We start from the raw sequence: 24,857 nt of genomic DNA, 5'->3' as shown, positions 1-24,857 counted from the left end.
GGGGAAGGGGTAATACATCATCCGTTAAAAATATAAAAATGGGGACGAATTTCACTTTCTGACCTTTTCTATTTCTTTTAGGGAAAGTGAAAAAAATTTAACAAATCACAAAAGTCTAGCGGCCAATTTGCCGTTAACGGAGACAAAAACTGTTTGTTGACAGCCCCTGTTAGCAGGCTTTACTAATTTTAGTGTCTCTTTCTTTTTTTCCGTTTAGCTAACATTTCAATTGTTTATTTTTTTGCCTGTAGCTACATTCTTTCATCCATTCCTGTGAGAAATAAATGTCCCTTGTAAACAAGTGGCAGCTATATGTTGGATAAGGCATTTAAGCTCGGTTCCCACTGTGGTTTAAGTGTGTTAAGTATGTTTTAAATAAGATTTAAAGTTAAACCATAATGTGAATGTGTTCGTGTTTTAAAATTTTTGCCATAAAACCTGTTTAAACCACAGATAAAATAAAACCTTAGCTATATAGATCAAAAAAATTTGATATTGTGGTTTAAATGCTGAAGGAGTTTTCAACGATTTTAGGGTACATTTTGTGCATTTTCACGTTAAGACAGAAAAGGGAATAAAAAATGGCAGAAAAAAACTTAGTTTAGTACAGAGAGAGAATCTTAGCGTACTTATTCGCCAATATCCAGTGATTTTTGATAAATCACACAAAGGGTACCAAGACGGAAACGCTACATGTTTTTCCTTTTAAAACACAGTGGGAATGCTCAGGTTTTATTTTAAACTATCTAACCAACATCTAACAAAGGAAATATAGAACGCGTAAGAGAGAACCAGCTAACTAGTCAGCAAGGGAAAGCAATGCAATCTGGTTTTCTGTTTCAGTCTTTTCCTGTCACTTATCCTCTTTCGCATCTTGTATTAAGCGATGGTCAAATATGTTACGACACCTTAGAAAAAATTGCTTTGCAATTAATTCAGGTAAGTGTGCTTTTTTTTACTACAATTGTTCCGCGCTAAGTTGGATTACATACTTGGCGTGGGATAAAAATGAACTCCTCCTTGGGGTTAGTGTTAAGGCTGAAATACACTATCATTTTTCAATGATCATTTTCCAATTATCATTGAAAAATGACAGTGTATAAAGAAAAAGAATTTCATTTTTTACACTCTCATTTCCAATGATCCTTAAAAATTAAAAGTTGAACATGTTCAACTTTTAATTTTTCAATGACATTTTTCTTCTATTAGTTTAAATCGAATCCATTGTTTTCGCACACGTGTTTGTTGCACGCGATGTAGTTTAGGCGTAAACATAGATAAAAACAAAGATTTGAACAAGTAATTCACCCGAGAATGAAGACGCAAGAATCGACCGAAAATTTTTTTGAGATTTGGAGAAGCCAGCCCAGTTTGTGGGATGTTAAATCCCCGTTCTATAAGGACAGAAACGAGAAGGCAAAAAGTTATGGGATATTCAAAGGCAGACTAGGAATGGAAGGTTTGTGTTATTTCGAATGGTTAGGATGAGAAAAGAAAAACATGCATGTTTTTATGATCTGTTTTTCTTTTTAGAGAAATTAGTGAGGAGTAAAATAAATACACTACGAAGTTATTTCAGCGCAGAATTGAAGAAAGTAAACAACAGCAACAAAAGTGGAGCAGGACGAGATGATGTTTACGAAAGTAAATGGCCATACTTTCAGTCCTTGCTATTCCTACGTGATTCCATCGTCCCAAGAAAAACAACTTCTTCGATGGTGGGTATAAAATTCAGACAAATTTTTCTTGCCATGGAACAGCACCGGTGGAGTTAAAGTACACACAAAATTTATCCTTGATATCTTTCGCATCATTTCTGTAGTTGTTCAGATGAGATTACTCGCCGTACCCTCTTTCAGAACACCGCCCATTCAATCTCCGATCCCAAGGAACTCTTCAACACATGCCGCACAAAATTACCCACCCTTTGTGTCTCCGCCGTTATCGCCTGTTTTACAGAATTTGTACCGACACCCAGTGAACATATATCAAAACACTTATCAGAGTCGAGAAAGTTTGTCAGATCTCAACCCAGAAAGTGAGGGCTCACAAAGTGCAGGGTATTAATGTGTGACTGCTAGTTTAGTACGTTTGTTTGATAAATTACTGAACGAAATATATATTTACCTTGAGGTATTTTTCTTTTAATCGCATGTAAATAGCTTCGCAAACTTCAGCAATGAACTGTGACAAAGTACTTTTGTGAACGCGAAATAAATACTGTAATTCGGCGTAATTTATTTGCAGCTACTTTGACTTTAGAAGGAATTGGGTCTCGCAAATGCATTGTTTTTTTTCTCAATGTCAAATTCTATGAGATTTAGGAGCTCATCAAAAATATTCGGCGGCATTCTTAAAAAGCGCGTATACTCTGCAATTTCCTCTACACGCAGTTCATACATGAGAGTATTGTAGATGCCAAGTTAATTTCGCCTATACGGCTTCACCCATACATTTCTTTGCTATTTTTCCTATGTTTGGCTCTCTTTTTTGATAACATATACACAACAACAGCAGCTGCTATTTCTTCTTCAGAGTCCATGTTGCAAAAAAACATACTCTAGTTTCAAGTTTTTAATGATAGTGTATTTGCGCCAAAATTTGTTATTTTTAATGTCATTGGAATGTATCATTGGAAAATGATCATTGAAAAATGATAGTGTATTTCAGCCTTTAGACACGAATCAATAAAAAAAGAGGGGTCCGTCGAACGATGGATCTTGACACTCATGTGTATAAATGAATGTGTGGCCAGTTATCCAGGTAAATTACTAATTATTTTGAGTTTATAAAGAAATTTTCCGATGTACTTGATAATCCCGACAAGGCGTTTTTTGACATAAGTAAAAAATCTCCATAAATATTTTTAAAATACAACCTCGTCCCAGGGCTTGCTAGACTTTTATGGTGATCCAAATACAAATAGCCTAACTAGCCCTGGGGACGAGGTTGCTTAAAATTGTCTAGTGTGTAAGTGATACAAACCGATCATTCCAAGCCAGCCGTGTTTGATCCTGATGAAATGAAATTTAATAGTATAGATTGATATTAATCTGATTGATTCTAAGAAAAAAATGAATGTTACTGTTAATTGTAATTGAATTGTCGTTGCAAAGATTATTATTGTCCATACTTGAAGCCAACTCAAACTTTTCACATGTGGGAATATTGAAATGAGTTAACTTGGAAATCACAACTGGAAATAAACGAATCACTTCATTAAAAACTTATCAAGTTATCGCACATCAAATTAAGTGGTTTTACAAAAAAAAAGAGATTATTTTAGAAGCATGAAATAAGTGCCGTTTCTGGTAATCGTAAATTTAAAAAATCGTTTATTTAAATGTAAAAAATGTATCTCTTTATAATACAACATGATTATAATCTACTTCAACAGGCCCATAACATTGTAATCGTCACATCTTGTAATCTTCAGCAATCCAATCTCTCCTTTCGCCTTTTTCACGTAATTGACTTTCAGTAATTTAAGTCATTCTGTTTCGTTACTCATGTGGCATTCATTATTACTGGAGAAAACCCAGTTTTTGTTGGGAAATAGTGTCTGAGTGAAAGCGAAAGAAGTGATGCATACTTATTTATTGAGATAATAATGTAAACAATATAGTTACCATTCTTTTTATTCTAAATCATAACTTTAACCCTTGAAATCAAATCATTATTTTTCTGAGCACATGTGTTTTTCTCCTGTTGACCATTATAAACTGATTAGATTGGTTGACATGTTAACTTTGTATGACCGTTTCTATGGTATTATCCTTTACATTATTACCTTTTGGAACCATTCAGAAGGTGGGTAAAAACAATTCTGAAAAAACAGGATTGTTTTTTGATCGCATTTAACCAACCTCGTGAACAGAGCTGCTGCCTTTTTGACATCGAGGCCGACCGTCAAGTAGGTGCTAGCGGCTTGGACATAGGTAACAAACCCTGGGGACGAGGATGCGCATTCACCAACATCTATGGCATCTTCCAAAAAAGGATTTCAAAAAATTAGCTAGTTAGAAAAACATTAAAATTGACCTACATTTAGCCCTGTTGGACCGTTATTTCGGAGTTATAACAAAAAGTGAGTTTGTGGTGAAATTCTACAGTTAATAAGGAATTTTCACGGACACCATCAGATTTATACTCCGCTTAAGAAAGTGTGTTCCAATGAGTAGATAAAGCGGAATATGACTTGAGCAAATTTCTTTGTTGTTGTGGCAAACCTTTTAACTCATGATGAATACACTGCTAGGATTTAGAAGTTAATACCTCTTTGAGATAAACTTTGAATGAATGAATTGCGCCATCAAAAACAACGCAACGTTGCGAGGAATATGAATTTACCTCGTGACTTTCCTAGCTACTCTAGGCGAATCTACAGTTGCCTTTAAAACTCCAGTCTTCTAATCATGTGTTTGTAATCTAAACCGTTGAATGAATGTTCCGTTTGAGCCTGAAGGTTTTGCTGACCTTCGTTAGATGTGGCGCGAACTATCGTTGTCTAGACATAAAAAAGAGATGTTGGTAGCGCGTGGGTATAGAATCCGCAATTACATGGTCTGTGGTTCAATCCAAAGCGCGAATAGGTTTAGAAAGTGTGTACACAGGTACAGGCCAACCCATGTGAAACAGACAGGCAATGACTGAGTAGACCTACTGGATATATCCAAGCATAGGACCCGAATTAACACCGGTTATCTTATAAAAATATCTAAGCGCCTTTTGTTTCTCTTTTGTTGACTTTTCTCCTTTTAATAACCCCCTGACAGTCTGTATGTTTGCGAGATCTCTCTGCGTTCTGCAAATCGTCTTGTACCATGAACCATTAAAAAATGTCCAATCGAACAGATCGTGTCACTACCCCCGAAGAAAGTTTAACTTACCGTTGTCTCCAGTGAATCGCTTAATTATACTAATCTGTACTGTTAGTTTTATTCTTGAAGTAAGTATTATAATAAAATGAAGTTTTTCAAGAAGATGACACACATATTCATTGTAAGTCGCATCTGTCTTTTGATTAATAATTTCCCGAGGCGCATAAGAATGCAAGAAGAATTAACAATTTTTCCAAAGACAAGACATCAAAAGTTATTCTTCCAAAATCATTGGAATCTTAATTGCCATATCACGGTAAGAAAATGGAGAAAAAAAGTTATGTAAGTGAGAAGGAACTAGAGGCTGCATATTTTCTTTACAAATTAACTAAAGTCCTGGTTTCGGTTAATTCATTTTTTTATTTATTTATCAGAATATTTATACAGGATATATACATTTCAGTTTTAAAAAACTGATATAAATATGTGTCCTGTCTAAAATATAAAAGTAATGATTCAAAAAAATAAATTATATATAAAATTTGCTCTAAAATTACTATAGATATGTTAAAAAGTAGAAAACTGTTCAAAAGAAAAATCTTTATATAATAGACAGAGAAGATTATAAACATACCCAAACGGACTATATCCAAACAAATGTGAGAGAGAAGGGTAAATTTACGTATATATTAAAAATAGAAAATATATTAAAAATAGAAAACTATAAATGTTTAGTCTGCGCACATGCTATATAATATGATATGTTCTTCAAAATAAATAGTTACATAGATTGAACTGAATGTGAGAAAATAAAATGTTAAAAACTAATACGAAATCAGCAGTAATGTCTTAAAGAGCTCTTTCAATGAACTCTGATCTTCACTACTGCATGTTAATTCATCCCTAATTGAAAGCATTGTTCCACAAGGTATAATCGAGCCAAGTAACTCTCCATGAAGAGCTTAAGTCGTTCTCACTAAAAATTCAAACCAAAAGAAACTTTTAGTCAATTCACAAACAAAAAATAAATTTACTGAGCTTGATGCTTACCCGTTACCTCGTATCAATGAAACAGTTAACAAGATATCTCAATAGAAGTATTTTAGCAATACTGACCTTAGCTCAGCATACCACCAAATACCAATTAGTGAAGTTGACAAGCTATATACAGCATTCGAAATTGACAAGGCGTTATTTCAGCTCACTAGAATGCCTTTCGGAGTTACAAATGGAGTGTTTCCAGCGCAAGATTGATAGTTTTACTACTAAAGAGGAACTAGAGGCTACGTTTGCTTACCTAGACAATGTTACTGTGTGTAGCATGACTAAAGACGGCCATGATATCAACCTAAATCGTTTATTGGCAGCGGCACGTAAAAGAAATTTCACTCCCAATGAAGATGAATCTGATTTCTGTACTCAAGTTTGAAGTCTTTGAGAGAGCTCCCACTATCAACTAACATAAAGTCACTGACAAAGGATCATTGGTTTGTTTGCATACTAGTTACTCACAATGGATTCCAAAATTCTCTGACAAAGTTGCTCCATTGGTGGGGCGACAGTTTTTCCATTAGACAAAGAAGCTGAAAATGCCTTTACCAACCTGAAACTTAATATTCCAAATTCTGTAGTATGCTCAGTAGATGAATCCGTTCCTTTCGAATTGGAAACCGATGCTTCTGATATAGCGTTAGCAGGTATTCTCAATCAAGGTGGATTTCCAGTAGCCCTTTTCTCAAGAACCATGCATGGCTCCGAACTAAAGTATCCAGCAGTCGAGAAAGAAGCTTGTACGATTATAGAATCTGTTCGCCACTGGAAACACTATTTTTCTGGCCACCATTATCTCGCACCAATAAATGAACTTCCACATAGCGATGTAAGCATCGATACTGAAAGAAATCGGTCAACTAAATCGGTTATAATGAATAAATCTGTTAATACAAATTGATATACCTTTCATCATACCAGATGCTGTTGTACCACAGGACGTTGACTTCGCTGCAGAACCTGCTCCAACTGTTAGAAGTTCGAACCGACAAGAAAAGCACCTGATCGTTCAGATCTGTAGTTTCAACTGGACTGTGTAGTAAGGCTAGTTATAAACTAACGACGTAATCTGTGCTGTTTAGACTATGGGTTTATATACCTCTGTGACTCTGTTACTCTGATTTGTTGAGTTTGTTTGCTTAACTATTATATATTGCTGTGTTGCGTCCATTATATCCACGATTTCGATATAACTAGCTCAATATTTACAGCTGGAGAGATTGTTGTGTTATATGTATTTCCATATATATCTTAGGTAGATAAAACCTTATGAATAGAAGTAAAGGTATTTTACGTTACTCCACGTTACAATAGTAGGCGTAAATGTCCCGGTATATAAAACAGGAGATGTTAATTACGTATATCTCATTACAGACCAATTTCAATATTTCCCTGCTTCTTGAAGATTTAAGAGAGAATTATGTACAACATTGTATAACTTCTTGGCCATGGAAAGCATTCTATCTACAAGTCACTTCAAAATTGCATTATTAAAAAACCAGCTGCCTCGGAGAGTGATAACGAAAAAAAATTCTTCTAAAAAACCACGTGTGCTAATTAAACGCTTTCTTGAATGTTTAAAATTAAAATTTAATATTTTTAATTGTCAATTTCTACTTGACAGTTTTCTTAATGACATCTACATAAAGTGTAAGATGATAGGACTCCATATAGTCTTATACTTACTGCTGCATTTTATTCTATGTACCGGATAATACATTATAGACTAACTGTGACAATATTTGTTTGAGGTGGTACTTGTAGAACTTTTTATCTGTAATTCTGGTAGCAGTATGCTATTTTTTCGGCGAAAAAAAAACAGTGACAGTAAATGAGTACTGTACAAATAAAGGATTAAGCCATCAAATATTTGTGATGGCATCCAACCAGAACATGAGAATTGTTTTTGCACAATTTAGTGTCTAATTAGTGCGGCTTAGACAGTCATTAAGAAGTACAAAAGGTACTGGTTGACTAAATACTTCCATTTTATCAAACTCTTGTCCCCAGGGCTTCCTTTTTGTTTTTTTGTTTGGTTTTGTAACAAACACGAAAGAACTAGCTCAAAGATAAAAAATAAAGTTGTGTATCTCGAAAAAGAAAAAAAATAGTTTTAAGGGATGTGCAACCTCGCCTTCTCATGAGGCGCGAGATAACAATCTCATTCCCATGGCATTTTTCGCTTTTTCGATATCCGAGAGACGGCGCGACTCGACACCGTCCAGGCAGGGTATCAAAAAGCAAAAAAAGGCCCTGGGAGTGAGGTTCATCACCATCATCATCATCATCATCATCATCATCATCATCATCATCATCATCATAAAGCATTTTCATAATGCGTGCATATAATTATTTTTTTTTTGTTTATATATATTTCTGCCATACGTCTCGGTCCCTAGCCAATGTGCATGCCTCTTTTCAAGAGAGGCCATGCTCTTTCCTGGGAGTGAGGTTGACGATTTAAAATAAATATGCCCTACCCCGGATAGATATGTGTGAGCACGTTCGTACTTGGGCGATCAGGATATACGATATAGCTGAAAGTAAAGTAAATAGCTACGAATCGAAAGCCGAATCGAAACTGATTGTGAGGAGGTTGAACCGACTGCTCTTTTTTTTTCTCTCTAAGTTTTACGTGTTTAGAAAAGTTTGTTTATTGACATAAGTAATTATGTAATTTCTTAATGGTAGCTAGATATAACAAGCTGGCGAATAACTGACATTTTTTGCTATGTAGGCAGGTCTAACTGGCACCTTGGGGTAAATTTTAAAAATTATGCATGTCTTGTTGCTTCTTCGCTAGCTAAGCTTGCGTGATGTGCTTTGTTTGCATAATATGTTATTTAACAGATATATACGGGAAATAACTATATCTATATACATGTAGCTAGACAGTTAGGCCCAACCTATAAACCAGGGATCTCATGTTCCAGGGACTGTTTACTACGATGGCCCCTATGGCTCACGTTTCTTCCAATTTAAAAACACTTCTCTTCTATGATCCAAACAGTTCTCTTCTGTATTCTCACACTTCTCTTCTGCATTTTGACACTTCTCTGCATGTGGCCCCAAACTTTCTCTTCACAAGTAATTTTAAAAATCTGGTCCGCAATTTTACACCCATGGTCTGTATAATTTTTTTCACTTTTCACACGTGCTCAATTTACGAATAAAAAATATTATTATTAAAATATTGTAGCAGGTTCCGAAGCATGTGCATGAATAAAATAATATCATGAATCAATTCAGATCAGTAGCAAAGTAATTAATTTTATTTATCAAGAGACACAATAAATGGCAAAATAGATGGCCACCAAGAGTCCTCAAAATCATGGTGGTGTCAACCAAGCAAAGCACATTTCCTTTCAAAAAAGGCTAGGATTTTAGATTAAAACAATACGTATTTTGTTTAGAGCAATAAAGAAATAATGGCCAGCCTGGTTAAAATTCTTTTAAGAATCGGCGTATTAAAAAAGATAAACGAATGCCTTAAACGGATACGTCATTTATTCCTTCTCGTCTCCCTAATATATGAAAAACCCAAAAAACCTGGAGGTGACGGGTCGGTCATTTATTCAAAAAACGTGGGTTAGCGAAATCTAGCTCAATCAATATTCCGGACCGGAATTGGGTCTGGGAATTTTTTGAGTTCATGGAAGAAAAGTGTTTCTCACTTTGGAAGAGAAGTGTTTCGAACGAAAGAGAAGATTTCAGAGGAAAGAAGAGAAGTGTTTTAACTAAGAAGAGAAGTTTTTTGACTAAGAAGAGAAGGGTTTTTATTAAGAAGAGAAGTGAGCCATAGAAGCCATCGTAGTTTACTACATGCAGGCTGCGTCATATAGATCGCACGCGCACCTTGGTACGCTCGTAAAATCTGTTAGACATGTGAAAAATAACTCGCCTAAAATATCAATTCATTTCTTAGGTGTGTGAACAATCACGCTCCTAATTAAAACTGTAGCGAATAATAATTATTAGAAATCCTATTACGGAAAGAAAAAAAATGCGAGACTGCAAAATTTTTCTTTTAAATAAGGTCACGCGATGTCTAGAATAATAAAGAAGAAAAAGATTTGCGTGTTCGAAAGTAAATCGGGAAAACCTGTTGATCATTTTTTGAATGAACAGGTAAAACCCATTGTTTATTTTTTTGAATAAGAAGGTAAAAACGGTAAAAAGAAAAAGAAGCAGAAATAAATTTCTTTAGAGTACAGAATTGCGAGTAGCGTGGAGAGATTGCAACTCTAAAGGGGAATTGTTTGGCCTTAAAAACCTTTTTAAATTATAACGTGTCAGATGTAATTGGCTGTAAAACCAAAAAGACTGCGCAAAAGTTGTTAATTTTATGTGGTGTAAGATCTGTGCCAAATTTGAAAAGGAGATACAAAATTGTTCTATGATAAAAGGGACAGCAAAAGCTGCAATGCAACCATATATCGAAGGAACAAGTTTTGTGACGAAGTATCAGGTATGCATTATTTTTTTATTGGTATGATTATGTCGGCAAAAAAATTGCCGAGGTAACTTTGTTGTGAAATTTAAATGCCACGATCAAAATCGGTCTATGCGTACGGTATAGAAAACATTGAAGTCGTCCCCTTTCCTTCATGCTGAAACTCTTATGATCGGCTGGTGCATTACACTGAGACTCCAACGAAAGACGGAAGACCATTTGGAACCATGCCACAAGTCATTCCAGCCTTCATCGTCACAGAGAATACTGCGAGAAGAGTGTGCACCCATGCAAGTTAAACATAACCAGAACATGGGAGAGATTAGGTGTCCTGTAACTTAATACAGCTTCCGGACGAATGTTCTCGTGATGTAATACCAAAGAATAACATGTTGAATAACATTTAAAAAAGGGGAAAGAGGAATCGAATATGTTTAGTAATAATAGTTGAAAAAATTGTATATCGTATTAAAAGGAAGTCCAGAAGTTCTGTCTCCCACACGGCACAGCAGGCAATAAGTCAGCCCTGCCCTCGGTTTTGTGAGAAGAGATGTTCTGCGAAGACTCAAACAATTGAGTCTCCTGTACAGTTTCGCTTCATGTTAAGCATTTTTGAAGCATGCCACTGGCGAGTTCTGCGTTATAACCTAATGATGCCCTAAACTAATGAATAAATAATTCATTTTTAAACGCACATGTTTTTCATTCAAATTCCGAACTTTCATTCATTTTTTTCTTTGATTATTATTATAGTAAATAATTTGTACAAAAGACATTTCAGGTGCACATTTTTGAAGTGACTAAGGTGTTTTTGGTGCGTGATTGAAAACGCTGCTCCATTGTTGCAGAAGCATGCGGAGGTGCGGTGGCGATCGCGCACCTCAAAAGACCAGGACTGCTCAGGCAAGTGATAAATCACGCACCAAAATCTCTGAAAAGATTTTTAGGAGCGCGGCGTACCACACGCCTGTGTTTTTTTATATGCAAGCTGTGCATGCAATGGTCATTGTGCTATATGCCAGTTCAAGCTAAGCTGAGGAGACATGAAGTGCTTAGTATTTGGAATGCACAGCTAGCATTGGTTACAATTAAAAATCGCCGTGTATAACTTGCAAGACAATGAATACTGTGTGTCATAATTTTTGTCCTAAGCTTAATGCTTTGCTTACTTCGAAGATATGTCGACTGAAGTAGATGTTAGTTCTGCCTAAAACATTAAAATCTCTGGTTAAGGGGGATCTAATGCCTTGATCGTGGATCTGATGCCTAGATCACAAGACCCCTGGTTAGTAGGCTGACCCTAACTGCTAGAGGAGAGTTTTATTAAAATGTGTGATAGCAATCCTGACTGTCTATTAGCTAGCAGCTAGCTAGTGTATAACATCGTAATTACTTGATTTTCTAATCAAACGGCTAAACAAGGAAAATTTCTGCCTTTATAAAAACATCCATCTGATGGTGAAATGCAAGAACAAGCTTTATTACAGTGCCTCTAAAAGTAACAAAGCCAGCTCTCTTATTTTTTATATATTAAATTAAATTTCATTTTATTTATTGATATATACTTTTTCTAAAAAAAAACAAAAAACAAACACAAATACAATTAAGAACAATTTGAAATGTATTTAAATTAAAATTAATTAATTAATTAATTAATTAATTAAAAGGAATTTCGAAACTAACTCTGAAACAAATTTGATTAAAGACTTTAGAAATTTAAAAAAAATTTTTAGCATCGTTCTTTTAAATTTAAAGCTCAATAACTTGAAAATCGATGGAAATAACTGACATCATCTCCTGCATGGGTAATCAGAAAGCAGCTGGCATCAAATTGGAACCGATTACTCACTAAAGCTAGGACAGAACAGTTAAATTTACAAACATCAAAAAACTTTTGAAGAATTAAGCTGTAATGTGATTCTCGACACACCTTGCTTTCAAAAACAAGACAGAATTATATAGAGCTGTAGTTGCAACAAAAACTCTTTTGATAAGATAAATATGGGAGAAGTTTAAGGGGAAAAATTGAATATGAACAAAATGAGAAACATCCACCCTCCCCCCCCCCAAAAAAAAAAAAAAAAAAAATTTAAACATAGGGAAAAAGCAAGAAAACAATGTATATATACTGTAGTAGTACATCTTAAAGCAATAGCGTATCAGAAAATAGAAAATATATTTCAATCTTCATCATTGTCCTCTAGTTCCTCGTTATGCTCTGGTCCATCGTTGTTCTCTGCTTCCCCATTTCTCCTCCTGTACCATTGCTTCTTTCAAAAAACCATCAATTTTTTTGGCTTCTTTTCACAATTTCCTTGCTACAGTTTTATTTGCTCCATTTCTCCATTTTAACAAGGCAAGGCAAGGCAATTAGGAATTACTACAACGACCTTTAACTTCCTCAATCAATCTTCACAAGTTCTTTGACAAGTTTCAAATCTTGATTGTCTGAAACTGGGTTTTCAAGGACTTCAGGCACTTTTACAGTTGGTGGCAGATCACCTTGCTCCTCAGCTTCGTCATTTTCGGTACCTGCAGCTGATCCATTTACTTCATACTCTTCCATATCATTGCCATCACCCTCATACAATTCCATGCCTTCATCTTCAAGTTCTTTATCTAAGTTTTTGGAACGTTTTCCTTTTTGAACTCCTTCTGGAGGTGTTATCTGTTTTTTCAACTCATTGCTCGTAGTTATGATTTCATTAACTTCTCCCTAAAGGCTAGCATTTCCTTCCCTACGAGATCCATGATTTTGTTGCTGACCAAGAGATCTTCAGAACCGTCAAAAGCAAAAGTCATTATATTCTTTTTATATTATATGCATCTTCACAGTTAATTTCAGATTGAACATACGCATCATCTGATCGCTAGATGGCGCTGGTATTTTATCTGGATGTTTAGTTAGAAGGTCTAGCACAAGTTGCATTTCTTTCTTTCGGAATGCAGCTTTGATTTCTCTATGATATGTTGTATCATTTACGTGAACATTCCTAGTTATGCCAGCACCAATAAAAGTATGTGAAAATACCCCTTTTGAAACAAGGCAGATTCAATTTCAAGAGGTAAATGTGCAGAATAGTCATCAGTTGTGAATATGCCTTATTTTGAAGGTGGGAATGCCAACGGTATGGTCAGCGATTTCTTAATTTATTCTAGCATTTGTTTAATACAATATGAACCTGTCTCCACCCATTGATTTGAAACTTTTTCTGGAGGGTTGACAGTGACCCTCAATCCTTTACCTTTAAACACAAATCCTAATGGTGGTGGTTTGAATTGCTGTACAGATGCTGCAATAGTCATGACTGTGCATTGTTCACGTGAGAGGTGATGGTTTTCCTTGACAAAACAAGACTGATCTCTTCCTTTAAAGTTAAAGTAGCAGTAACCCTTTTAAAAATCGGATTTTTTTTTTACAAAAAAGTTACGAAAGGTTATATATCCATATTTTTTCACTTATAACACACTTATCTTTCACCAAAAATATTCAGCCTCAACATTTCCTCTTTAAAATAAAATTAAAATAAGTAATTAGTTTAGCCTACACGTTTGTGAAATTGTATGGAAAAAATGATGCAGTTATTAAAGAGAAATCTTAATAACAACAAAGATGACACATTAAGAAGAAATTTAAGACAATCTTCATTATGCTACACTGCACGAGCTTTAACTTTCAATAGCATTTTTTTGTTACTTTAAAATTTTCAGACATGCTTGGTGAATCATGCAGCCATGATACAGTGTGTGGAAATCTTTTTATTTGGAATTTTATTCTTTTAACAGCGTTCAATGCTGCAGGGGATGCTAACAAAGTATCTTTTGTAAAAAACAAAAGTCTATTGTTAAAAAAATAAAAATGAACAAAAAAACTCAGCACACCGTTTTAACAGAGCAAAAACAGAATGTTTATGAAACATTTTTAAATAGAAATTTCTGCTGACTCAGCTATTTTGGTGTTAAGTTAAAATCATTTTATTATGTATTAAGGCCTATATTTTTAGAAAATAGTAAAAAAATGTTATAAATAAAACACTGAGTAAATAATGCAGCTATTTGGACAGCCATAAAAGGGTTACTGCCACCTTGAGTGTGATGACGATTCATTGCGATGCAGAGGCATTTAATCAGCTGACAAGATAGGAGGGTCCACTTTGAACTTATAGAGCCGCCAGTAGCCTCCAGATGTAGCATGTGCTCCATATGTTCTTAAGGAACTGTATAATCCTTTCCTTTCTTGCTTCTTGTGAGATAGCAAATCGTTTGTTAGGGTGCCAAGTGACACGCTGTACTCTTTACACCAGCAATCAATCCACTTGTTAGTCAATTTCCACTCATTAGCTTTCTCGTTAGCTTTCTGTTTTAACTCGCAGTAATTATCATAACACTACTTGTGCTTTTGCTTTCAATATAAATCTTAGAAGTCGCCCTTTCCAAGATGACCTGACATTGATAAAGTAGTCAAATAAAGCGGAGCTCACTTCATTGGCTCTTTTTGGTGGGCTAGCACCTAGTAATCTGTACTTGTTTTTACTATCATTATTGTCAAATGAAAAGTCTGTCAAGTTTTTCTGAACAACGTAAAACAAATTTGGTAGCAGATTTTAATTCTTTAGAATCACACTTCTCGTTCTTCATGTCAGTAAAATAATCCCGAACAAATGGTTATATATAGTCAGTTTGGGTGAACAGGTGCACTCACTTCCTTTTCTTTGCATTCCAAACTGCGTTGTTGATTTGAGGGTCTTTCTTGTCGGCATCATAATTTGCCTTCTTCACCTTTAACACATCACCAACTTTCTGCTCAGTAAATTTTTGGCCTCTTGGCTCTATAATCCATCCTATCATTTTTATTTTAATATCTACTACCTAAAAAATAAAAGCAGGAAATTTTTAAAATTTTAGAAAAATTTTAATTTTTAATTTTTTTTAGAAAAATGTTTTTTTATTAGTTGGATGTAACTTGGACTTTCAAAAGTTTGGCTGTTATTTTCTATCTTAATTTAACTGTGTATATGGGAACATGCAATAGAAAACAAAATATAATGATGTTAAATACAAGTTTGCTAGGCAAATAGTATTTCCTGTCAGCAATTTTTTGCAGACATAAAATATAAATTAGTTGTACTCTACAATATATAAATAGCTTTCATCTGTCTGTTAATCATTGAGAAAATAGTTGTACTATAGACAATACATGATATAGCAATTGTAACATGTATGTCAGGCCAATTTTAATAACTAGTCCTTTTGTTTTAGTTTACTAAGGACCTTATATCTTTCCTTAGATAAACATGACTACCAGCGCTGAGGAATTGAAAAGGGCACTACAAACCAGGCAGATTGATAATTTAGCTCCAAAACCCTTTGGAACTCATTCAACCTCCTTTAAAGGACGCAGTGTTACAAGCAATGGTACTACACAAACTCAAGGTGTGGGACCACAGTTGACATCTAATGACTTGTCAAAACACAAACTAAAACCAGTTTCAAGTTCAAATAGTGTAGTAAAGGAAGAAAAACCAGATGAGTCAAATGTGCCAGAATTTCTTAAACATCGACTAAAATCTCCTGCTGAAAGAAAAGCAGCTGCTGCACAAAAAGACAATGCTCAAAAAACTATTTCAAATGCATTAGGTAAGAAACCTCTTGCTTCTCAAAAGCCCACAATAAAACCAAAAGTAGTACCAAAGCTGCCATATAAAGAGGAAAAGAAAGATATTGTGAGTAGTGAGAAAAGCAATAATTCTGATAATAATGACGAATCTGATGGAATTACTAAAATTAGGTCAGGATCTGTTCGCAACAGTGTGAATTTTTTTAAAGAAATTGATCAAAAAGCACATCCAAATCCCCCACCTAAGGCTCCTGTTAAACCACCAATTAAACCAAAATTTAACATTGTAAAAGATCAACCTGTCCGTGTTCAAGAAGAACAAGAAGAAGAGAATTACGATGATGTGGTGGAAATAATCAACAAAGGGACAGATCATAAAACTTTTGTGCAGGAAAGTGTTGAAACGGCTGGGAGTAATAATTGTGAGGAAGAATGTTACTACGATGATGTTGATCCCGATTCTTTTCCACAATATAATCCGCAAAGACCATGTGAGCAGTCAACTTCAGAATTATACGATGATGTATGTAATGGTGACAATAATGATGAAATATACGATGATGTTTGTGAAGAAGTGTTATCAGCAAGTAAGACACTGTCAAGTGTAAACACGACTGTGAGAACCAGCGAGTTGCAACAAGAAACAAAAAGTGATTTTACCCCAGTTAAATTACCGAAAACATTTTCATATATTGATCCAGACAAATTAATTCCACCATTCGGTTTGGACAAATGGCTGAAAGCTATTTTACATTCCAATCAATCAAAATTGAAAGATTTTGCAAATTTTACAACTCAAGGTGACGACACAGCTGTTAAAATGATACCTACTGAAGATGATGAGATAACAGGTATACATTTTTATGCAGCTCGAAAATATTTTTATTATATATACAAAAAAATTTGTTCCACCTAACATTTTTTTGGTTTTTTAAACATACAGTGACCACAGCAGAAATTTTTTTCAATACTTTTCCATAGCCTTTTTAAAACAGAATTAAACATAGCACAGTTATACTTTGTCATAAAATTTTTGTTTAAAAAGTTCTAGAATAAATTTTAACATCTTTTTTAAAGAAAAAAAAAGAAATAAAAGTTTTTTAAAAATTAATGCTGCAATGCCAAAAACGGCCTAATAATCCAATCCAATAACAATCCCATTTTTTGGTATAATCTGAAAATCAGGTTTTGTCACATTTTAAGACTTTCTGATTATTCTTAATGAGATAAATTTATGATGTAAGTTATTATGTTTTAGTTCGAATTACTTATAAAAGTGCTGGTCATTTGAAAACCCACTTATGGAGTGTTATTGTTGTCCAAACTGTGTCAACACTCTTGATTTTTTAAACGTATTCTAAGAAGTTAACTTAACCTTCAATTAATTTAACACTCTTGTAATGAAATTTTTATCCTTATTTCTCTCTGGGCAGAATGCTTTCTTTTCTCTTTGTCTTCGTTGTCGCGTAAATAACATTGAAGTATTGGTATTTTTATGTTTAGATGAAATTTATGATGATGTTGCAGGGTAAGTGGCTGTAAATAACAAAAACAACATATTATTTTTGTGCAAAAAGAACAGTATGGTGGCAAGGTTTACTAATATATTCTGCTTGTTTATAAAGAAGTCAAAAGATATTTTTTAATATAAAGAAGGCTTTAGACAATGTGGAAAACGTCTCATGATAAATTGACATTATATTTCCATTCATTTAGGCCTGCTGCTCCTGTGAAGGAAGTCAGTGATAGCCCAAAATTGGACTCTAAGTCTGCGAAAGAACGTAAGAAAGAAGAAAAAGAAAAAGCAGATCGTGAGAAAAGAGAAAAGCGTGAAAAAGAGAAAAAAGAAAAAAAAGAAAAGGAAGAAAAAGAGAAGGAGAAGAAAAGACGTGAAAAAGAGTACAAACAATTCAATGTAAGAATGTGTTTGTTGTTGTTGTTTCTAGGTTAATATTTTGCATACAAAGATGATTTGTATCCTATTTCAGGGTGTCAATTCTGCCAGAGAAGTCAGGAACTGTTAGGTGCTCCTAAAATATTACAAAGTGTTAGTGAAAAGTCAGGGATATGCTTCTTTGATATGTCAGGAGATTGCAAGGTTTATGAATGGTCCATCAGAGCTATTTCAATTTTACAAAATATTAGCAAGGGTCAATATGATTGTAATTAAATTTACAATTTTAAGGGTAATTAAAGGTTCAAATAAACCCAAAGCCGCAAATAGCCTGAAAACTATGGAAACGTCAGGAATTTTAGTCAAAAAAGATCAGGACAATGTCAGGATTATCAGGAATGCCAGGAAAACAGGAGTTTATGTTAGGTGAATCTTTTTGTATCAGTTACTTTCAAAATTACTGTCCTCTTTTTTAAATCTTGGAATAGCCCAAAAAAAGTGTTAGGCTGTATGTACCGTAGTTCTAACAGTAAAAATTTATGAAGCCAGAAACAATGCTTCCCTTAAGAGTGGTGCTATCATGTGTTTGTCATGACAATTTTTTTATATCCTTGATATAAACAAAAAAATTTATTAAAGCTGGCTATTTTACAATAGCCTGCTATATTAGCAATAGCAGCCCAAAAAAAGTGTTAGGCTGTATGTACCGTAGTTCTAACAGTAAAAATTTATGAAGCCAGAAACAATGCTTCCCTTAAGAGTGGTGCTATCATGTGTTTGTCATGACAATTTTTTTATATCCTTGATATAAACAAAAAAATTTATTAAAGCCGGCTATTTTACAATAGCCTGCTATATTAGCAACAGCAGCCCAAAAAAAGTGTTAGGCTGTATGTACCGTAGTTCTAACAGTAAAAATTTATGAAGCCAGAAACAATGCTTCCCTTAAGAGTGGTGCTATCATGTGTTTGTCATGACAATTTTTTTATATCCTTGATATAAACAAAAAAATTTAATAAAGCTGGCTATTTTACAATAGCCTGCTATATTAGCAACAGCATATTCGCCACACCCGAATTTCTTCACATTTCCAATGCTCCTTAATTTGGCTCAGTTAACCTCATATTTTCTAAGTTTTTTTACAGTCAACATGTAAGTCACTTTTTAAAATAATATAGTCTAAATTTTGTGATTGACTTAGCAAGTGCAACATGTTGCCACATTTTACACTTGAAAAGTAATTGCATTTTATTTATTTCTCTCTTGGAAATGTCCCCTCGAATTTCTTTAGTTTTTAACTCAAAAAAAGAGTAGCCATTCTGAACAGGCAAAACCAATTTCAAAGTCACGTTTCAAAATAACGTTTTAACTGACTTGCCAATGTTTACAAAATTTTGTTGATTAAGATACATACACACATATTGTTGTATTCAAAAATGTAGGATGGTTCGAAATAAGATGGCTATTATTAAAATTTATACTGATTTTTGAAAGCACAGGATCCAAAAGGAACAATTGTTTTTACCTATATTTTCTTTTCTTTTTTTAGAAAAAATGGTTTTAAGCAAATTTTTGGTTTTTTTAGATAGATTTATTAAACCTTTAATTTATCTGGTATTTTCTACCAACAGAGATGACTGCATAATGTTCATTGCTCTGAATGCAAAATCAAGCATTAAGTCGCACGGAAAGTGGTCTATTTAAAGTTTTGCATTTCTAGCTTTATGAAAACATTCACATCTACTCAACTGCGCAAATCAATTATCCTCAAACCATTGTTGTTTCTTTCGTTGTGTTTTTTTTATATATTTCTTCTTATTTGTATAGTTGAATCCTGATCTTGCTCTACCATTAATTGGCACAGTCATGTGTAAGGTGGATTACAAACCGAAAGGAAAGACAGATTTGACATATCAAATTGGTGATGAAATCAATATTATTAACGTTCCAAACGAATCATGTCCAAATGGTAAAATGTTGGTACAACATTGTGGTACAGGAAGAAGTAAGCCATTTTTTGGATACATTCATCTATATTATGGTACAGGAAGACGTAGGCTATTTTTTTATACATTCATCTATATTAAGGTACAGGAAGAAGTAAGCCATTTTTTTGATACATTCATCTACATTGTGGTACAGGAAGAAGTAAGCCATTTTTTTGATACATTCATCATTATTGTGGTACAGGAAGAAGTAAGCCATTTTTTTGATACATTCATCTACATTGTGGTACAGGAAGAAGTAAGCCATTTTTTTTGATACATTCATCTACATTGTGGTACAGGAAGAAGTAAGCCATTTTTTTATATATTCATCTATATTGTGGTACAGGAAGAAGTAAGCCATTTTTTTATACATTCATCTACATTGTGGTACAGGAAGAAGTAAGCCATTTTTTTATATATTCATCTATATTGTGGTACAGGAAGAAGTAAGCCATTTTTTTATACAATCATCTACATTGTGGTACAGGAAGAAGTAAGCCATTTTTTTATACATTCATCTATATTGTGGTACAGGAAGAAGTAAGCCATTTTTTTATACATTCATCTATATTGTGGTACAGGAAGAAGTAAGCCCTTTTTTTATATATTCATCTATATTGTGGTACAGGAAGAAGTAAGCCCTTTTTTTATATATTCATCTATATTTTTTTATGGTCTGTGACCTCGTAGTTATGCAGTTCTCTTTGTAATCACGTGGTCCGTTGTTTGACTCACAGTATGGGCATGTTTGCAAGTGTCGTTACCACAACTACGGGTAAACCCATACCATGGAGGGTAATTGGGTAGGCGTAGCCGGTGTATACTTAATGTATACATTCAGAACACAGGACCCACATTGCAGTTGCTATATCATCCTGTATAAATATTCGAAATAGTTATAATATTTTTTCAGTAGCAAATTTTTTATTTCTTCCTATCTATTTTCTCTTTCTCTCGACAGACCTTTATAACTACGAACGTTATGACTTTCATAACATCGTGGACAGCATTATAATTTTAACTGAATGCAATTTACGGTTGAGTTCTTACCATTAATTTCCTTATACTCATTGTGATATCAAACTTCATAAAACCTGCTTAAAATCCCACTGGATGATAAACGTGCAGATTGCAACCACTGTTCAATTTTATATTTTCTTGTATTCTTTAGTCGGCTATGTTTTACGTCAAGATTTTGGAATGGAACTTGTAAGTATTCTTTATATTCTTTCTCTTCTCGTTGACGTACTTGTAAAGAGTGTCGATCAAAAGGTACAATTTTATAAGAAGTTCACTTCTTGTAAAATATTTTTTTTTGTTTTTTCTACACAGCCACCTGAGGATCATAGATCGCGCAGTGTGAGGTAATTATTTTGTATATATTTTTTTTAATGTTGAAATAGTGACAACATTACCCCATAATGCTCTCTTTTTGCATTCGGATTTACAAATTTTCAACATGCCTACTCTATTAACTGTATTATTTTCTCCCTCTAGTAAACCCGTTTTTTAAGCATGGTTCGAAAAAATAATCGTTCCTCCCCAATAGTCTGACACGTGGCATTACTATACCTGCTCACCTACATTCTTTAAAATTTCAGTCTTGCAGTAGCGTGAGTAGGCTCCTGCAACAAATTGATGACGATATGATTGTTGACACCGTCAAACATATCATTCATACTAGAATATGAAGTAAAAGTTGTAAAATCAATGATATGGAACAGATTTGTGCTAAACCTGTGGTGTTATGATTTTTTATGATCAATTTTTTTACCTGTTTAAAAACGTTCTGCGTTTTCTTCGTCGTCGAAAAAAATACTAATTTAAAAAGCAGCCAGCCGGCTGCAGAGTAGTGGTCCCAATTCACACTTTTAGCCGTGTTTAAAAAAGGACTTCGCTTCAATAATTTTGTCCATGATAGATTTATTTTTGTATTTGTAACAACGTATTTCTTTACCGGGTAAAAGTTTGTGTCCATAATTGTCATTTAAAGTTGTTGTTGTTGTCTCGAAAGAAAAAAACGATTAAAAATAAAGAGAAAATCATGCTCATATACATGTGGTAACTTTGTTGCAAGAAGAATTATTTTGAATATAATCTTTTTTTAGTCTCATTCCAACGGAAGACGATTTGGAAGAAGTTCAAGAAACATATGAAGAAATCAACGTTCATCAAGCACCCCCTGTTCCTGAAACACCACGCCCTCATTTACGCCCGGAAGGTATTTCTATATATACGTTACGTTAATCTTACTTGTGCCACAACGTATTGCACGCAAATTAGCAAGCACGAAAATGTTTTGAAACGTAAAACGCACATTTACATTCTGTCTAAAACGCTAGGATTTTACAATTTTTATTTATATTTGTGGGATACTTAAACATGCGAAAATTATTACGCGTGATGTTGGTATGAAGGAAGTATATTACAAGCTACATTTTCATTGTATTGTGTTTGAACAATTTTCTACTGCGTGGTCATGACTGGTCGCCATAGCAATTTCTAAAAGTGCGATTATTCGCGATAGAAAAAGCCGGTCTGTAAATTGTCAGTCTGTAATTTTTAATTTCTCTTTAGCACCTATTGAGGAAGACATGTATAACGATATTGCAGATGAACGTATGTTGATTTCTTTATATTTTTTTTTTTATGAATTTAATTTATTTACACATTTTGGTGATTAGTTGCAACGTGAAATATAGGTTTAAAAACAGTGCCACCAATCCAAGATCATGTGAAGATTTATTCTTAGTGTAAAACAGGCTTAACTACACGTAACCGATTTTGTGAACACGTTTAATTTCTTTTCTATAGCAGCGGAAGATATTTATGAAGAAATTTAAACGGATTGTGCTGGATGTGAGAAGCCATCTTGGAATGCTTCGAGTCGGGTAGAAAACATATTGTCGATACTAGAAAAAAAAAACGTCTCGGAATTCATTGTCGGTCTAGCAGACCATTTAGTAGATTTATTTTCTACACAATTTTTGTGAATTATTTAAACACTTTCTACGTGTATATTATATATGATATTTTAAAGGGAAGAAATTATAGTGGGAAATTTTGCGGAAAATGGCAAAATTTAATTTGGCGAATCCGATTGGGGAAAATTAGTGTTTTTAAAATGGATTGGAGAGGGAAAGTTGATTAGATCCATCACAAGCCCACACAAATACGAAATGAACAGATGATATCTGCGCCTCGTGAAGAATATAGCTTGCATTTGCAAGGCGTCTTCTCAATCATATTTAAATCAAGCAGAATTAGCAAAAAGTAATTATTTTTATTATCAAAAATTTGATATTGTTGACTTCTTTTGAAACAATGTGTAGCCTATGCTGCAAAAATATCTTAACTCTAAAATTGACACGGTTTACTTAAAACGCTCAAGATTTTTTTGTAGACGTTTCTACAATTTTTACCAGTATATGCACATAGTAAACCTCCTGCTACCAGCCAGTGTTTTGCGACCGGGTGGACTGCCTAATGCACTGATCATGCATGCATTTGCATCAGTTTTAATACGATCAATTTTTTTCTGTTCATGAAATTTTATTTTTTTTCTTTTACATAGATTATATTTTTGTATTTGTAACAACATATTTGCATATCGATTAAAATTTTGTGTCCGTGTTTACATGAATTTAAATTCACTTCGCATTTATAAATTGTACATATTATATTATTTTTTATTATAACGTAGATTATTCAGTGCGGAAGAGAAAAATCTTGAATGGCTGACGAGACATACTATTTCGTCAAAATTTAAGGTTCTCCTCCTCCTTCGCCTTTTAGCCATAATTATATATGTCATCTACCATTTGTGTTGGCCAAACATTTTTGTAGTGAGAGAGTACACATATCTTTTTCATCTCTCCAAAAAATAGTAAGTAACTTTAGTATAAAAATTACATAATATGACATAAAAACATCAATTTAATTTTTTAAGATGTGGTTGGTGTTAAAACAACACATTGTCAAGCCTATTTTTATTTTCGGTAGAAATTAATTTATTTACACCTTTCGTTGTAATATGAAATATAGGTTTAAAAACCAATCCAAGGTGACAGCTTCTCCTGCCTGATTTTTACACGTGTAATTTAGGGATTTTGATAATCTTTGAAATTGTTTGCCTTTCTGTTAAGCAACCCTTAAGCAAACAACTTTTTCTCTCGAATTCAAAACATTCTTTAGCAACTCAAGTACTAGGTCAAAAGTTCAGTTGGTTATAACAAAAGACACTAATAAATACTACGTGTACTAGCAGGATAGACATATAATTGGACGGGATGGTATATTGGTACACTAACTTTAGAACTCTACGTTCCTGGTTCTTCTTACATCTCAATAAAAAAATTGTCATTTTATTTCAACTTGTTTCGTCGGCCATTACTATGGAAATCTCTAAATCTATTTGTTTTCAATATCTTGGAGATAGATAGTATGCGAACAGGAGATAATATATATATATTATGTATATATATTATATAATATCTTACGTGAAAAACGTTCGCTCGTAAACAATTTTTTGTGAGATTAGGCGTATTCGTATGTGGAAATATAGTACGATTTTGTACAATAAAGAATTTATTTTTCGAACGCACTCTTGTATATGTAATAAAAATGTTAGATTTTAGTTTTATATTATCACTTTGTACATAAAACAATTTCTGAACAACGCTCTATATTTGAGTTTTATTTTATACTGATTTATTTGTCGTCCTCGGGTGCTTCATACAATAGAAGGCTCTTCCAAACGTTTTACGAAGTGATAGGTAAAATAGAACACTAACCAACAAATCCCCAACGAGATAGCAGCCGCCTTTCTTAAATTATTAGGAAGCCCTTGCATTAAGCTTGTGGGGCAGTATACATCAATATTTTCTAAAATAAGACACGATTTTTTTTTACCTGAAATTCCCTACCTGTCGGAGGTTAATAACCACGAAAACATCTTTTCACGAATTTGTGACGCTAAGTATTTTCACGACTCAGCCATATTCGTAAATTTAATAAGCATCGCTCCATAATTTCG

General features: G+C 33.7%; 1 protein-coding gene across 2 annotated transcripts; it reads left to right on the top strand.

Annotated features, from left to right (window-relative positions):
• Window positions 1-8,359: 8,359 nt before the first annotated feature.
• Window positions 8,360-24,525, top strand: LOC130630731 (DNA ligase 1-like). 2 transcript variants are annotated; one of them, XM_057444319.1, is made up of 10 exons: window positions 8,360-8,465; window positions 15,612-16,791; window positions 17,444-17,468; window positions 17,657-17,855; window positions 19,662-19,839; window positions 20,994-21,031; window positions 21,155-21,186; window positions 21,931-22,043; window positions 22,400-22,441; window positions 22,640-24,525. In XM_057444319.1, exons 2-10 carry the CDS (start codon window positions 15,618-15,620, stop codon window positions 22,663-22,665), a joined length of 1,827 nt encoding a protein of 608 aa, XP_057300302.1. In that variant the 5' UTR covers window positions 8,360-8,465; window positions 15,612-15,617; the 3' UTR covers window positions 22,666-24,525. The 2 variants fall into 2 exon arrangements, with proteins under 2 accessions (XP_057300302.1, XP_057300301.1); XM_057444318.1 differs by having other exon boundaries at window positions 22,637-24,525.
• Window positions 24,526-24,857: the final 332 nt, after the last annotated feature.

This window comes from Hydractinia symbiolongicarpus, chromosome 2 (assembly GCF_029227915.1).
Source record: "Hydractinia symbiolongicarpus strain clone_291-10 chromosome 2, HSymV2.1, whole genome shotgun sequence".
NCBI classification, from domain to species: domain Eukaryota; kingdom Metazoa; phylum Cnidaria; class Hydrozoa; order Anthoathecata; family Hydractiniidae; genus Hydractinia; species Hydractinia symbiolongicarpus.
This window is presented reverse-complemented; position numbering and strand designations above follow the sequence as displayed.